Raw genomic sequence first — 14,114 nt, 5'->3', positions numbered from 1 at the left:
CGGTGTCCGAATATAACCTTCCACTATATCAATCTTTATGTCTCGACCAATTCGAGACTCCTCGTCATATCCGTGATCACATCCGGGACTCCGAAATACCTTCGGTACATCAAAACACATAAACTCATAATACCAATCGTCATCGAACGTTAAGCGTGCGGACCCTACGGGTTCGAGAACTATGTAGACATGACCGAGACTCACCTCCGGTCAATAACCAATAGCGGAACTTGGATGCTCATATTGGTTCCTACATATTCTACGAAGATCTTTATCGGTCAAACCGCATAACAACATACGTTTTTCCCTTTGTCATCGGTATGTTACTTGCCCGAGATTCAATCGTCGGTATATCAATATCTAGTTCAATCTCATTACCGGCAAGTCTCTTTACTCGTTCCGTAATGCATCATCCTGCAACTAACTCATTAGTCACATTGCTTGCAAGGCTTATAGTGATGTGCATTACCGAGAGGGCCCAGAGATACCTCTCCGTAACACGGAGCGACAAATCCTAATCTCGATCTATGCCAACCCAACAAACACCATTGGAAACACCTGTAGAGCATCTTTATGATCACCCAGTTATATTGTGACGTTTGATAGCACACTAAGTGTTCCTCCAGTATTCGGGAGTTGCATAATCTCATAGTCATAGGAACATGTATAAGTCATGAAGAAAGCAATAGCAACAAACTAAATGATCATAGTGCTAAGCTAACGGATGGGTCATGTAAATCACATCATTCTCTAACGATGTGATCCCGTTCATCAAATGACAACTCATGTCAATGGCTAGGAAACTTAATCATCTTTGATCAACAAGCTAGTCAAGTAGAGGCATACTAGTGACACTCTGTTTGTCTATGTATTCACACATATACTAAGTTTCCGGTTAATACAATTCTAGCATGAATAATAAACATTTATCATGATATAAGGAAATATAAATAACAACTTTATTATTGCCTCTACGGAATATTTCCTTTAGCCGGTGCTCTCTAACACCGAGCGGTGCAGATTTGGCATGGCGCGCTCACAGCGGCCATGCGTAAGGTGTGGCCATTGCTCTGGCGCGGATCTCCTTCTTGGGCGCGGATCTAACGCCAGGGGCTCGGCGATGCGTGTTGGTCTTGGCCCACGGTTGTGCGGTGCCTGGGGCAATTGCAGCTCGAGCAGATGGGGAGGTTGCTGCTATGGGGTGAGCCCCATCGGCCTTCGGTGGGTCTGGCGGCTCCGGCCTCCGACAGGCCTATGGTGGCGTGCATGGCGCACGTCAAGGTTTTGTGGCAGGGCTAAGTCCGGGAATGGTTCTTGGCCTCGGGCGGCGCTCCTCTGTTCCCTCACCGGCATGGCGCCCAACAAGGCATGGCGGCTCGTGCCATGTCTGGTTGCCCTCATTTCTTTCAGCTGTGGGTGGACCCGGCCGTGGTTGGTGCTGTGGAGTAGCAGCCGGTGGCCTCCATGATTTGCGGTTGGCTGTGGTGGTTGCTCTGCGCTCTTTGGTTGTCCGGCTGGTCCGCAACAGTAGTGATTGGTGTGCTTGCCTTTGGCGGTGTGATGTGTAGCTGAGGTGGTGTTGGGAGCTTGGGTGAAGACCATGTCTCGGTTGCGGCCCATTGATGGCGGCGACTGTGGCTGTCACTGACCTTCCTGGAGGCATTGCTGCCACACCCTTCTCGCGCAGATCCGACGATTGCTGCAGCATAAAGCCCTATATCTCTAGCATCGACAACCACCCCACTCCCATAACCATCAATTCTTCGCCTCCCCTCCACTAAAGATGATTGGGCCATCCAAATAGCTCCAGGCCTATTCCTAATGAGGCCTCGCCACGACCCGTCTTGGCCTTGTTGCTGGAATCAGCCGACGCTAGAAAAAAAATCAAGTAACCGATCAATAGGCAACGTGAAAAGCCTTGTATTTTGGGAGGACCTATTTTTTACAATTGCCTAAAAAATTGAGTTTCGATACGAGACCATTTGATTGAAATTCAACGATTGCTATTCATCTTCCTCCTCCAGACGAGCTACTCCCCGTATCACCCTCCACCTTTCCTCTAAACACTGCCCACCAACTCTGACGTGGATGACCCTACACCCTACCCCCTACCCATCCTCTGTCCCAGATGCGGTGTTGAACCACGTTGTCCCCACCTTCAACGAGGTCATGGTAGGGCTTGGACGATGTCTCCTCTCTGCAAACAAATCAACCAAATTTTTTTTCTTTATCAGTTGTCCTAGGTTAAGAAAACAGTATTATATTTTTCTTTTTGCAAGGCGCAAAAAATATCGTCTAGTACCTTTGTTCATTTCTTTGCTGCCCATATCTGCCACCCACGCCAAAAGTAAGTTGGCGCCAAAACTCCATGAATTGCCGCCAAACCACAACTTCCATTCCTTTTTTCGCGCACGAGATAGACAGATCCGAACCGTTGATTAATTTGGACGGTGGCAGATTAGTCGTAACCAAACAGCACGGCGCTGAGTAAACCCTCGGCGGTTCCCAAACATCCTTTCGTTCTCCAATTCCCCTACCACATCGAGATGGAGGCGGCGGCCTCAGCCGCTGTGGCGGCGGCCAAGGAGGCGGCGCTGGCCGCGGCATCGGCGGCAGAGAAGGAGGCGGCAGTGGCGGCCGCGACCGCGAAGGAGGCGGCGGCGGCCTCAGCTGCTGCGGTGTCTGCTAAGGAGGCGGCGTTGGCCGCGTCTGCTGCGGCATCGGCTGCTGCGAATGAGGCGGAGGTGGCGGCTGTGACTGCGACGGAGACAGCGGCGACTGCGAAGGAGGCGGCGGTGGCGGCTTCGGCTGCTGCGTCAAATGCGAAGGAGGCAGCGGCTGTGGCGGCGACTACAGGGGAGGTGGCGGCGGCGGCCGCCGCCGCTGCGACGGCGGCAATGCAGGCTTCCAAGAAGCGTAAGTTCCACCTTATCTGCGACCAAGATCCACCGGGGAGTGGGAGCTGCGATGATGTTGATGGGGGGAGCGTCGATCTCAGCAATGATGTTGATGGGGGGAGCGTCGATCTCAGCGATGATGTTGTTGGGAGGAGCGTCGATCTTAGCGATGATGTTGATGTGGGGGTCGTCGATCTCACTGATGATGTTGATGGGGGGAGCGTCGATCTCAGCGATGACGTTGATGAGGGGAGCGTCGATCTCATCAGCTATTTTGATTTGGGGAGTGCCGATCTCATCAGCCGCCTCCCCGACGCCGTCCTCGGCAGCATAGTGTCTCTTCTCCCCACCAAAGAAGGCGCCCGCACGCAGATCATCTCCCGCCGGTGGCGTCCGCTCTGGCGTTCCGCTCCTCTGAACCTTGTAGTGGACTACAAGATCATTAACTTGGTTCCAAAGATTCTCTCTGAGCATCGTGGCCCCGCACGCCGCTTCTCAATCGAGGACTGTTACGTCGAAGGCAGGCTTGGTCCCTATACCCGGAGTATCTATATAGAAGACTGTTATGATAAGGTTGAAGGCTGGCTTAGTTCCGCTGCCCTGGACAACCTAGAGGAGTTGGAGCTCACCCCCAAGTGCTCATACGGCTACCGGGGGGAGTTGTACCTGCTGCACTCGTCGACATACCGCTTCTCATCCACGCTCCGCGTGGCCAAATTCCACTGCTGCCATTTCCCCAACTTAATTGTGCAGCTGTCCCTGAAGTTTCCATGCCTCAAGCAATTGACCCTGCAAAAGGTCACCATCTCGGAGGACCCTCTCCAGAGCTTGCTCTCTGGCTGCACTGCCTTGGAAAGCCTTGAGCTGAAGGAAAACATGGGCACTGGTCGCCTCTGCATCACCTCCCAAACTCTTAAGAGTTTAGGCTTTTGCGCTAACTCAAGGGATGGTGGTCTCTTTTTGCAAGAGTTAGTCGTCAAGGATGCCCCGTGCCTTGAGAGATTGCTACCACTTAATCCAAAGGGTGGCACAGCGAGCATACGGATAATCTCGGCACCTAAACTGGAGATATTGGGTATGCTGTCTGAAGACACATATGAATTCCACCTTGGGAGTTCAGTTTTTCAGGTAGCAGCAGCCTTCATCAATTGCATTTGACATTCTTATGTGCATGCTACTATTCTTATATTTGCACTTTGTTTTGCAGAAAATGATTGCTGTCAATTTAACAACCAAAATGCACACCATGAGGGTTTTGGTTCTCAGCTCTGTTGGCCCTAATCTGGATGCAGTTGTGAACTTCCTCAAGTGCTTCCCTTGCTTGGAGAGGTTGTATGTCATTGTGAGTATAAAACACAGTTGCTTGCTTTAAATGTCAATATGAGCATTTGATTGATGTGTAATCTAGCCAACTATTGTATTGCTAACCTGTTGGATTTCTTTTGTATTGTTTCTCTATCTCCAGTTCCAGTCACCCTCATACAAGGATATGAATAATGTCCGGAAGTATGACCCACTGGACCCAATTGAATGTCTTGAGCTTCATCTAAAAAAAGTAGTGTTGAAGAATTATGACGGCACCAGAGATTCATCTATCAACTTTGCCAAGTTCTTTGTTCTGAATGCAAAAGTGCTAAAGGAAATGAAAATCACATTGCCTTACCACCGCCAGCATGGATGGTTTGCTAATCAATCCAGCCTGCTACGAGTCAGAAATAGAGCTTCTCCAGATGCTCGAATTGAGATGAGATGTGGCACTAAAGATGATTTCACACACAACAAGCATACCCATGATCTGTCAATGGACGACCCCTTTGACTTGCCCTACGGAGGATGCTATATGTGTAAAGAGAAGGGTCTAGGAGATGGTGTATACCAAGTTTAATTAGAACTTGGGCTGCCAAGACCATCAATGGGTGGTGCTAGTCAGTAAGCCTCCAATCCTTTCTCGGGTGTAGTTGATGCCCATCTTGAAAATTGAGTTGCCTTCTTTTGAAAACCCAAGCTTATATTTCTAGCCTATATGTTGTCCCAGCCTTCTGATGCTGTAAGAAAGGATGCGGATCTACTTGACGTAGCGACGGAATGCTTTGTGGCCTACTCGGGATTGTACCAGGACAAAGGGGGTGGTGTCTAAGCTCAGGCTTCAAATCCAAACTTGCGTAATGTATTTTATGTTCTATTGCTGTTTGGCTTTTTGTAAGCTGGTTGGACCAGCAGTTACTATATTTATGTATGATACAACTTGCTTTAGTTAAAACGGATGGCCTCCATGCCTTTTGTCTTAAGTTTCTTCCTTTGCGATTCATGAATGCATACAAACAGAGTGTTTGCAACCTTGTTTCTGCTAGTTTCAGCGAATAATGCATCTTTGGTTCATAGAAGTTGTTCTTTACACGCAATTGTTATTTGTTGTCTTACATTTATTTTAAGTTATTTCATTCTTCTGAATAATAGTGTGTGAAGATTGAATGCGATTCTTTGGTACACTTATATCTGTAAGGTGGCATAGAAAGGGTAAATTCCTCTGCACTTTTGATGAATATTTTGCTGACCTCGTTCCCACATGAACTGTGAAAGTTGGGAAGAAGTGCTACTAGGTTTATTAAATCATTATTTCTCTACTATACTTTGATGTTGTGTATGCATCAGCAGCATGCTGATATATAGAACTGGAGTTGATATAAATAGAACTGCAGAAGCTGAATGTGGCCAGATTTTTGTGTTCAGTGGATTTGAGTTCTGAAAATTCTGACACAATTTTATGGATGTAGCATATAGTTTTTGCGAACTTGCAAAGTTTCAGATATCCAATTTCGCCCATGTTATATACGTCCGTCTTATATTTGTTTACAAAGGGAGTAGAACAGAAAATTAGCAACCTACTGTATATTGTACCATCAAATAGTAAGTATGCCATTTTGCCATTATGTTCAACAAAGTGCCTGAGAGTAATTCCTTTTGCGTGCCTTTAATTGTTACCATGGATCAAATTGGCTTTAATTTCTGATGAAATCCAGTCATTTGACACCACAGCATCTAAGGATTGCACGAACGTTTCAAGATGGAGAATCGATATGTCCACATGGCATCTTCCAATTGGTTGCGCCCCTCTCTGATGGCTGCACTTTACACGTAAGCACAGCAAGCACAGGTGGCATGCTAAGACACAATCACAGAGACGAATTGTCCAATCAGAGGATAACAAGGGATAGGCCCATCCATCCAGGCAAAGCGTCAGTGCCAGCAAGGCCCCTCACAGTCTCCTGTACTATTTAAATTCCAATGCAGCTCCCTGTTTTCCACACCACAGCTTACAGCTTAGAAGCACAAGACAAGCAACCAAATATTCTTCCTCTGCAATGGCGGCGTCCACCATGGCACTCTCCTCCCCGGGTCTTGCTGCGGCCAAGATCATCTCCTCCAACGTGTTTGGTGAGGGCCGCATCACAATGCGCAAGACGGCGGCCAAGGCCAAGCCCGCCGCTTCCAGCAGCCCGTGGTACGGCCCGGACCGTGTCCTCTATCTCGGCCCACTCTCCGGTGATGCACCGTCCTACCTCACCGGCGAGTTCCCTGGCGACTATGGCTGGGACACGGCCGGGCTCTCGGCTGACCCGGAGACGTTCGCGAAGAACAGGGAGCTCGAGGTGATCCACTGTCGGTGGGCCATGCTCGGTGCTCTTGGCTGCGTCTTCCCAGAGCTTCTTGCTCGCAGCGGCGTCAAGTTCGGCGAGGCTGTGTGGTTCAAAGCTGGTTCTCAAATCTTCAGCGAGGGTGGGCTGGACTACCTCGGCAACCCCAGCCTTGTCCATGCACAGAGCATCCTCGCCATCTGGGCCTGCCAGGTCGTGCTCATGGGCGCCGTCGAGGGGTACCGCGTCGCTGGTGGCCCACTCGGTGAGATCGTCGACCCCCTCTACCCCGGCGGTAGCTTCGACCCCCTCGGGTTGGCTGATGACCCCGAGGCATTTGCGGAGCTCAAGGTGAAGGAGATCAAGAACGGCCGGCTCGCCATGTTCTCCATGTTTGGCTTCTTCGTCCAGGCCATCGTCACCGGCAAGGGGCCCCTTGAGAACCTTGCCGACCACCTCGCCGATCCCGTGAACAACAACGCCTGGGCATTCGCCACCAACTTCGTCCCCGGGAAGTGAATATGAGGCGATGCCTGTTCCCTTCGGGGCTTGGGATGTATGGAACAGACATGGGTTGTGTGAAACAAAACAAGGGCTACTGCGGGTGTTTTTTTCACCTGTACGATTATTCGTCCGATGAGGACATGTAACAGTATTGGATTGGTTTATCAAACAAGAATGATGGTAAACTTCCAAAAGAAAAAAACTTGCAAGATGACTGTCTGGAAGATTACTGAAATTCTCTCTGAAACAAATGTACAGTAGGCGAGTTCAGGGTTGCAAGAGCAGCCAAGGACTACAAAAGAAGAAGAAAAAAAGAAAACAAACGAGTGTGCTATTTCAATGGAAAATCAAGTAGCTGTACAACTTTAAGGCAACAAGTGCGCTCATGGTTTAAGTCAGTACAAGTGACAGGTGTTCCCTCCGTACCAAAATGTAAGACTATGCAATATACACATTTGCCATTCCGTGCGGTTACAATAAGTACTTACATATGTAATGAAAATGGGAACAAATATCATCGCATGTACATATGGGAATGTGGATCTGCCCATTTTCATGGGCACTGATGAAATTTCAGGGGCTAAAAATCATATCTCCAATTGTTAATTTCATGCGAAGTCCTGCCTCTCAGCCTCTCAGGCAATTACCACCATACGCCTAATTTAAAAGCCTTAAGTGATACCATAGGCATACCCGCCCCGGCTATCACACGTGACCATCAGCATCGTTGTTTACAGTATCTGAAGAGTGATCTTGGAGGCTGTGTTTTAGCACCAGCCTGAACTTCCTGATGACACAAGCTCATGCTGATCTCAGGCAGTTCAGCACGAAAAAAAAAATTCAAACTCACTTTTTCTTGGTGGTAGTGATGACTGTTGGGGAAATTGAAGGCAGTTTTTACAATGCAGTGATTAGGTTACAGCAAACAGTTTCCAACGTTTGTGCGTAAATCCACAACAGTTTCATGCCATTTGACAACCCATATCCTTGGATGTTCCCAGAAACGCTGTCTGAATTAGATCAATTCAAATGGAGCAAAGCAGAGAGGTCAGATGATCCCAACCATGCAATGAACCAGATCAACTTCGAAGACATGCTAACTAAATGAAAATACACCTAAATTACTTCCTACCGATACACTCGCAAACATACTGGGCCACTACCATCAGCGCCTTTGCATCGCACCCCTCATACAGAAAACATCTACCATTAGTACCACCAAATCACCAGTCTTTGATCCCTATGATGCAGAAAACATCTTCCATTAGTATCACCAAAGCCTTCTCCCCCCGATACGCCTCGCGAGCTGTATGTCCTTTTGCACTGTAGAGGCAAAAAAAGGTCATGTGAACAAAAACATGCTAATGTATCCATGTATTTTCTGCATAAATAGTTCCAATTTGTTCAGGAGCATCCTTTTAAAGATACATAAGAAGTCATCCCTAACTGAAAACATTTATTTGTTATTAGAATAGAAACAACAACCTTGTTGATGATAATAATTCTAGTGACACCTATTTGTCACGGTAAAACGGTACCCAAGCTTTAAGAGGAAATAAAACATATCTTGCAAGTAACATTCTGATTTTATACTATGTTTATATCCCCGAGGTAAGTAATAAACAGGGCAATCAACCCTGAATTTCCTGCTACAGTAACCAGATTTTATATCTAAAATGCATCATTAGAAAACCCTGGCCCATTCACAAGTGGCAAGCTATAATTGTTTTCCCGCAAAAAAGCCATAATTGTTAGCGTATCTGCTGTTTGTTTTGTGACATGTTCACTGAGAACAAAAAATACGATAAGCTGCTGAGATCTGATAATTGTGGATCTTCTAATCATTAATAATCATTGAATTCTTGCAGCTTGAAATAACATCGGAACTAGATATCACATCAAATAACTGCCATGTTTCCTTTTGCACAATATTGTAAAAGAAAGGAAGTGTTCATTCAGTGATAACTTACTGATGGTAACACGCTTAGCATGGATGGCACATAGATTTGCCTTTTCAAATACATCGACTATGTGATACTCTGCAGCCTGCAGAGGGAAAGGAAAAGAAAATCATGTGCAAACTCAAAGCAAATATACAGGACAGTGACTGAAAGCACAATTAGGACATTCAACTTATTTGATAGGCCACATATGGAATATAGTCAACTCTATGTTAATTTTGCTAGTTATGCAGAAGAAATTATTTCTGGCAAGAGGCGACTTGTGTTGGTTTACCATGCACTACCAATCTTGTATATAGTTCTAAAAGCACTTGTATCGTTGTACTGGATAGTGGATACAGATAAATCCTTGGCGTTTGGACACATAACCATCACACGATAAAATTCAATTTCTTTTTGGACTACCTCTTCCTCACTTCTCAGTCACACCCTTAAGCAAAATGTAATATGAACAATAGTTCAGTTTTGCGTTCCTGGCATGATTATGTTGCAAGACACAGTGTGTATCTTAGACCAAACAACGAGAAGCTATGAACTAGTATGGCATAAAGACGTTTGATTGTGGTTTTGGAGTTACCGGCCACCAAAAAACAATCATGCTGCTAAACAGATGTATCAACTGCATTAATACCGGAGCATTCAGATTCAGAAACTATGAATTATGGTGGTAAATTTATCTGTCTCACAATTCTCAGAACTACTGCAGTTGCTGGTTTCTTTAATGGGAACCATCAGGTCTACTAGTACACGGCAGGTTTCTGCATTGACCATTGACCGACCTCTTGCAGCGCGAATAGCGCCTGAGGAGTCCAGTGGTTCAGCTCGCCCTTCGTGAGGTCGTTGGTGATCTCCTTAACCTGCAAATTTGCACAAGACGAGCAAGCTTCCGTCACACGCTGTGCCCGCATCCTGAATCGGTGATAGGGATACAAATCGGAGGACGGGGCGGGCGGAGGAGGGCACGGGTACGGGGTACCCGACCCACACTCACCAGGCGGACGAAGGGCGCGAAGGGGATGAGCGGCCCGGTGGACTTCTGGTACTTCCTGACCTCCCGCAGCGCCACCGTGCCCGGCCGGAACCGGTACGCCCGCTTCTTCTTCTTCTCCGGCTGCGGCTCCGGCGGTACCTGGCGCATCGGCGGCGGCGGCCTCCATCGCGGGGAGAGCTCGAAGCGGAGCCGCTTCTTCGTCTCCGTCGTCGTCGTCGTCGCCGTCGCCGCCACCGCGTGCTTCGTGCGACCCATCGCCGCGGGGAAAGTGTGGGTGAGTTGGGTGGTGTGCACTGAGCAGTAGTACTACTGCTTGTGCTACTGAGCAGGAGTATCCCAGTAACTTTATCACGGGAGTGTAGCGGGCCTAGGAAACTCAACTGGCTCAAGGCCAAGGGGACTCGCAACCGTCACCGTCCAATGCGTGGCATAAATTATGAAGTGAGTAGTTCTAGAGGGGGAAAATGTGCATGGTATGGCATAAATCTGAGGGGGGAAATGGCAATTGCAAAAAAATGTGTATGGTAACCAGTGCATCGGTGTCAATTCTCAAATCCTGCCAAAAAGAAGATAGCTTGAAAAGTACTCCCTCCGTCCGGAAATACTTGTCGGGGAAATGGATGTATCTAGACGAATTTTAGTTCTAGATACATCCATTTTCGCGACAAGTAATTCCGGACGGAGGGAGTATTACAGTTTCCAGATGTTCTTGTACTAAATGGTAAACACTACACTAACCTCCTTCGGTTTGGAGGAATTTTGTAGAAATTTCATAAGATAGGACCAACATGTATGCCCGTGCGTTGCAACGGGAAAGATATTATTTTTGCAAGAAGCAACGAGGGAGATAACTATATGTGTCCATCAAAACGGTCTCCACAGAGGTGGGCGACAGAGTGCGAAGCTGTGCTCTTCTCGCGGGTCATGTTTGGCCCGCGAGATCTTGATAATGGTGGGGTTGGTCGGCGTGGCGGCGATCATCCAACTCGTGCCTTTTCTACTCTGGGTCTACCTCTATCTCGGGGTTGTGGTTGCCTCCTCATTTGGGTTGCTGTGTGGTCACAATTTTGAAATTCTGAATATTTTTTAAAATTTAAACAAAAATGAAATTCCTAACATTTTTAAAAAATTTGCATTTAAGAGAACAAACTTGGAAGGGAAAAAACATGAAAGAAAAAGAGAAAGGAACAGAAAAAGAAAAAAAAATAGAAACGTAACACAAAAAAAACAGGCCAGCCCAGTCTTTCGCGCCCTATGCTAAGCTCCAACTATTTGCCTCCACAGCTCCTATATAACGAGAACAACTAGTTAACGAGCGCTCCTTCGGGAGCCTCGCAACGATCAGCGCCACTTGGCGCGCTCTCAGCACGTGTCGCGCTCTGGGCGCTCCCTTCGGATTTTGTTTTTTTATATTTCCGCACGCGTTTTTGGCTTTTTAAACGGTTTTTTCGACGTTTTGGTTTTTCACCGGTCTTCCTTAGCTTTTCGATAAAAAAATCGAAAAAAATTGCGTGAAAAAACGTGTTTTTTTTTCGCGAGAGTCACGGTTTTGCTTTCGCAAGAGTCAAAGACGTGCGTCTCGGAAACGAAAAAAAACGTGTTTTCAGTTTTTTTTTCTTTCGCGAGAGTCACGGTTTTGATTCCGCGAGGGGCACGGTTTTGCTTTCGCGAGAGTCATGGCGGTGTCTCTCGAAAACAGAAAAAAAAACATGTTTTCTGTTTTTTTCCTTTCGCGAGAGGCACGGTTGTGCTTTAGCGAGAGTCACGGCCGTGCCTCTCGGAAACGGAAAAAAACACGTTTTCTGTTTTTTTTTTCCTTTCGCGAGAGTCACGATTTTGTTTTCACGAGAGGCACGGTTGTGCTTTCGCGAGAGTCGCGGCCGTGCCTCTCGAAAACGAAAAAAAACATGTTTTCTTTTTTTTTTCTTTCGCGAGAGTCACGGTTTTGCTTCCGCGAGAGGCACGGTTGTGCTTTAGCGAGAGTCACGGCCGTGCCTCTCAGAAACGGGAAAAAATACGTTTTCTGTTGTTTTTTCCTTCTGCGAGAGTCACGGTTTTGCTTCCGCGAGAAGCACGGTTTTGCTTTCACGAGAATCACGACCGTGCCTTTTGGAAAACGGAAAGAAAACACGTTTTCAGTTTTTTCTTTTTTTCGCGAGAGTCACGGTTTTGCTTCCGCGTGAGGCACGGTTATGCTTTCGCGAGAGTCACGGCCGAGCCTTCTCGGAAACAGAAAAAAACGTGTTTTTCTTTTTTTCGCGAGAGTTACGGTTTTGCTTCCACAAGAGGCACGGTTGTGATTTCGTGAGAGGCACGGGCTTGCCTCTTTCGGAAAGGAAAAAACCCGTGCTCCAGGTTCGGTTTTTCGTTCGGTTTTTTTGAAAAAAAGTTCGCCGAAACCTATCAACATAGGATCTAGTTTTGAAGCTCTCGACGCGAGGAATCCAACGGTGAAAGCGGTTCGAGATTTGGACGCACGGTTTGAGAGATAAAACGTTTTAAATAAATGAATCTACGAAAAAAGGGAAAATTCCCAGGTTGCGACAAGTGACGCGCTGCATGTGCACCACTTGTCGCAACTTGGGGAGTTGGAGTAATTTTTACAATGAGTACTTCTCAACTAGTGCATACCCCCTTGCGCGCTGCAAAGCAACATAGTGCATACCCCCTTGCGCGCTGCTGCTTCAATGGGCTGGCCCATTTCAAGGTTTCACCTCCAACCGGTTTTGGGAAGGTTCTATGACCTTCCTTGAACCGGGTATTTCTGGTTTTATTTCGTTTTTTCTTTCTTTTCTTTTTTTCTTTTTCTCTTTTATTTTTTATTTTTTATTCTTGTGTTTTTCTATTTTGCAAAAATCTTTTAATGTTCTGTTTTTCTTTTTTTCTCATTTCCTATTTCTTCTTTTTCTGTCATGTTTCAAATCTGTGAACAATTTTTCTCAAATTGTGAACATTTTTCAAAGTGGAACATTTTTTTACAAATCCACGAACATATTTTTTGAATTGATGAACAGTTTTCAGAAATTCGTGAGCATTTTCGGAAAAAGTGAACATTTTTCGAAATCATGAAGATTTTCTTGAAATCGTGAACATTTGTTTTTTGAAATCTTAGACATTTTTAAATTCATGAACATTTTTCATATTCACCAACATTCCTAGAAATTGTGTATATTTTCTGGAAAACGTGAACATTTTTCAAAATTTTCTGAATTTGCTGAAGATTTTTTTCAGATTTGAGAATATTTTTTTAATATTTTGAACATTTTCCTAGAAATTTATGAACATTTTTAAAATTGTAAAAAACTGAATAGCCGAACATTATTTTTGAAATTGCGAACATTTTTGTGAATCCGTGAGCATTTATCATTTCCTAAATGTTTTTTCAAATCACGGACAATCTTTGAACTCACGAACAATTCAACATTTTTGTAACTTTTTCTGAAATCCCGAGTTATTTTAATAAAATAAAAAAGCTGAAAGCAGAAAAAAAAGAACAAAAAAGACAAGGGGCTCCGCGCCCCCGCACATGGGCCGCCTCATAAGAGCGCGCGGGGCAGTGGGGTGGGTGCGGGCTCCCGTGGGTGCCGGCGCGTACGGCGCCATATAAGAGCCCTCATTTGTGGTTATGTGCGGCAAAAAGGATTTTTGCCAGCTGCGTGGGCAAAAAAATTAAGTGGGCTGGCTTCGTTGGGCCACAGCGCACGCGGCACATGTATGAAATTCGTAGCAGACAGGCGCATAAAAATTTAGTACCACCTCGGATAAAAAAATAATTCGATGATGGACGGATGAAAAAATAAAAAATGCACCATACATTATTAATAGATATAGATTTCTATAGAAAAAAATTCTTAAGAGCTCTTTGGTTTATAGGAATATAATCATATTCCTATGAAGGAATTCTTCATATCCTCCACACCTCATAGGAAAATAAACATCATCTTACGCTAATAAAAAAAAATCTTATGTGACGCCTTTCCTATTCCTATCTCATTTTCCATGACTTTTCTATTCCTATGATTTATCTACCTCATAAACCAAAGGAGTCCTAAAGTCGTGTTTGGCATGCATAGGAAAATGTAGGAATTGGATACATACCAAAGGACGCCCTAGGAAAACAATCCTA

The 14,114-nt window shown here is 45.9% G+C and overlaps 3 protein-coding genes across 3 annotated transcripts; 2 read left to right on the top strand and 1 right to left on the bottom strand.

The window, feature by feature from the left end:
- The first annotated feature begins 2,522 nt into the window (after positions 1-2,522).
- Positions 2,523-5,185, top strand: LOC109767097 (F-box/FBD/LRR-repeat protein At3g26920). Its single transcript, XM_045232258.2, has 4 exons — positions 2,523-4,025; positions 4,105-4,239; positions 4,363-4,826; positions 4,933-5,185. Exons 1-3 carry the CDS (start codon positions 2,547-2,549, stop codon positions 4,780-4,782), a joined length of 2,034 nt encoding a protein of 677 aa, XP_045088193.2. The 5' UTR covers positions 2,523-2,546; the 3' UTR covers positions 4,783-4,826; positions 4,933-5,185.
- Positions 5,186-6,190: 1,005 nt separating this feature from the next.
- Positions 6,191-7,410, top strand: LOC109767094 (chlorophyll a-b binding protein 2, chloroplastic). The gene has a single exon (XM_020325853.4). It carries the CDS (start codon positions 6,260-6,262, stop codon positions 7,049-7,051), a length of 792 nt encoding a protein of 263 aa, XP_020181442.1. The 5' UTR covers positions 6,191-6,259; the 3' UTR covers positions 7,052-7,410.
- A 620-nt stretch (positions 7,411-8,030) lies between these two features.
- LOC109767095 (histone H3-like centromeric protein CENH3) lies at positions 8,031-10,327 on the bottom strand. Its single transcript, XM_020325854.4, has 4 exons — positions 9,989-10,327; positions 9,777-9,854; positions 9,007-9,082; positions 8,031-8,359 (listed from the first exon to the last, which is right to left on the bottom strand). The coding sequence occupies exons 1-4, from the start codon at positions 10,241-10,243 to the stop codon at positions 8,307-8,309; spliced, it is 462 nt and encodes a 153-aa protein (XP_020181443.1). The 5' UTR covers positions 10,244-10,327; the 3' UTR covers positions 8,031-8,306.
- Positions 10,328-14,114: the final 3,787 nt, after the last annotated feature.

This window comes from Aegilops tauschii, chromosome 1, assembly GCF_002575655.3.
Source record: "Aegilops tauschii subsp. strangulata cultivar AL8/78 chromosome 1, Aet v6.0, whole genome shotgun sequence".
NCBI lineage: Eukaryota > Viridiplantae > Streptophyta > Magnoliopsida > Poales > Poaceae > Aegilops > Aegilops tauschii.
The sequence above is the reverse complement of the archived record's forward strand: the minus strand, read 5'-3'. Positions and strand labels throughout refer to the sequence as shown.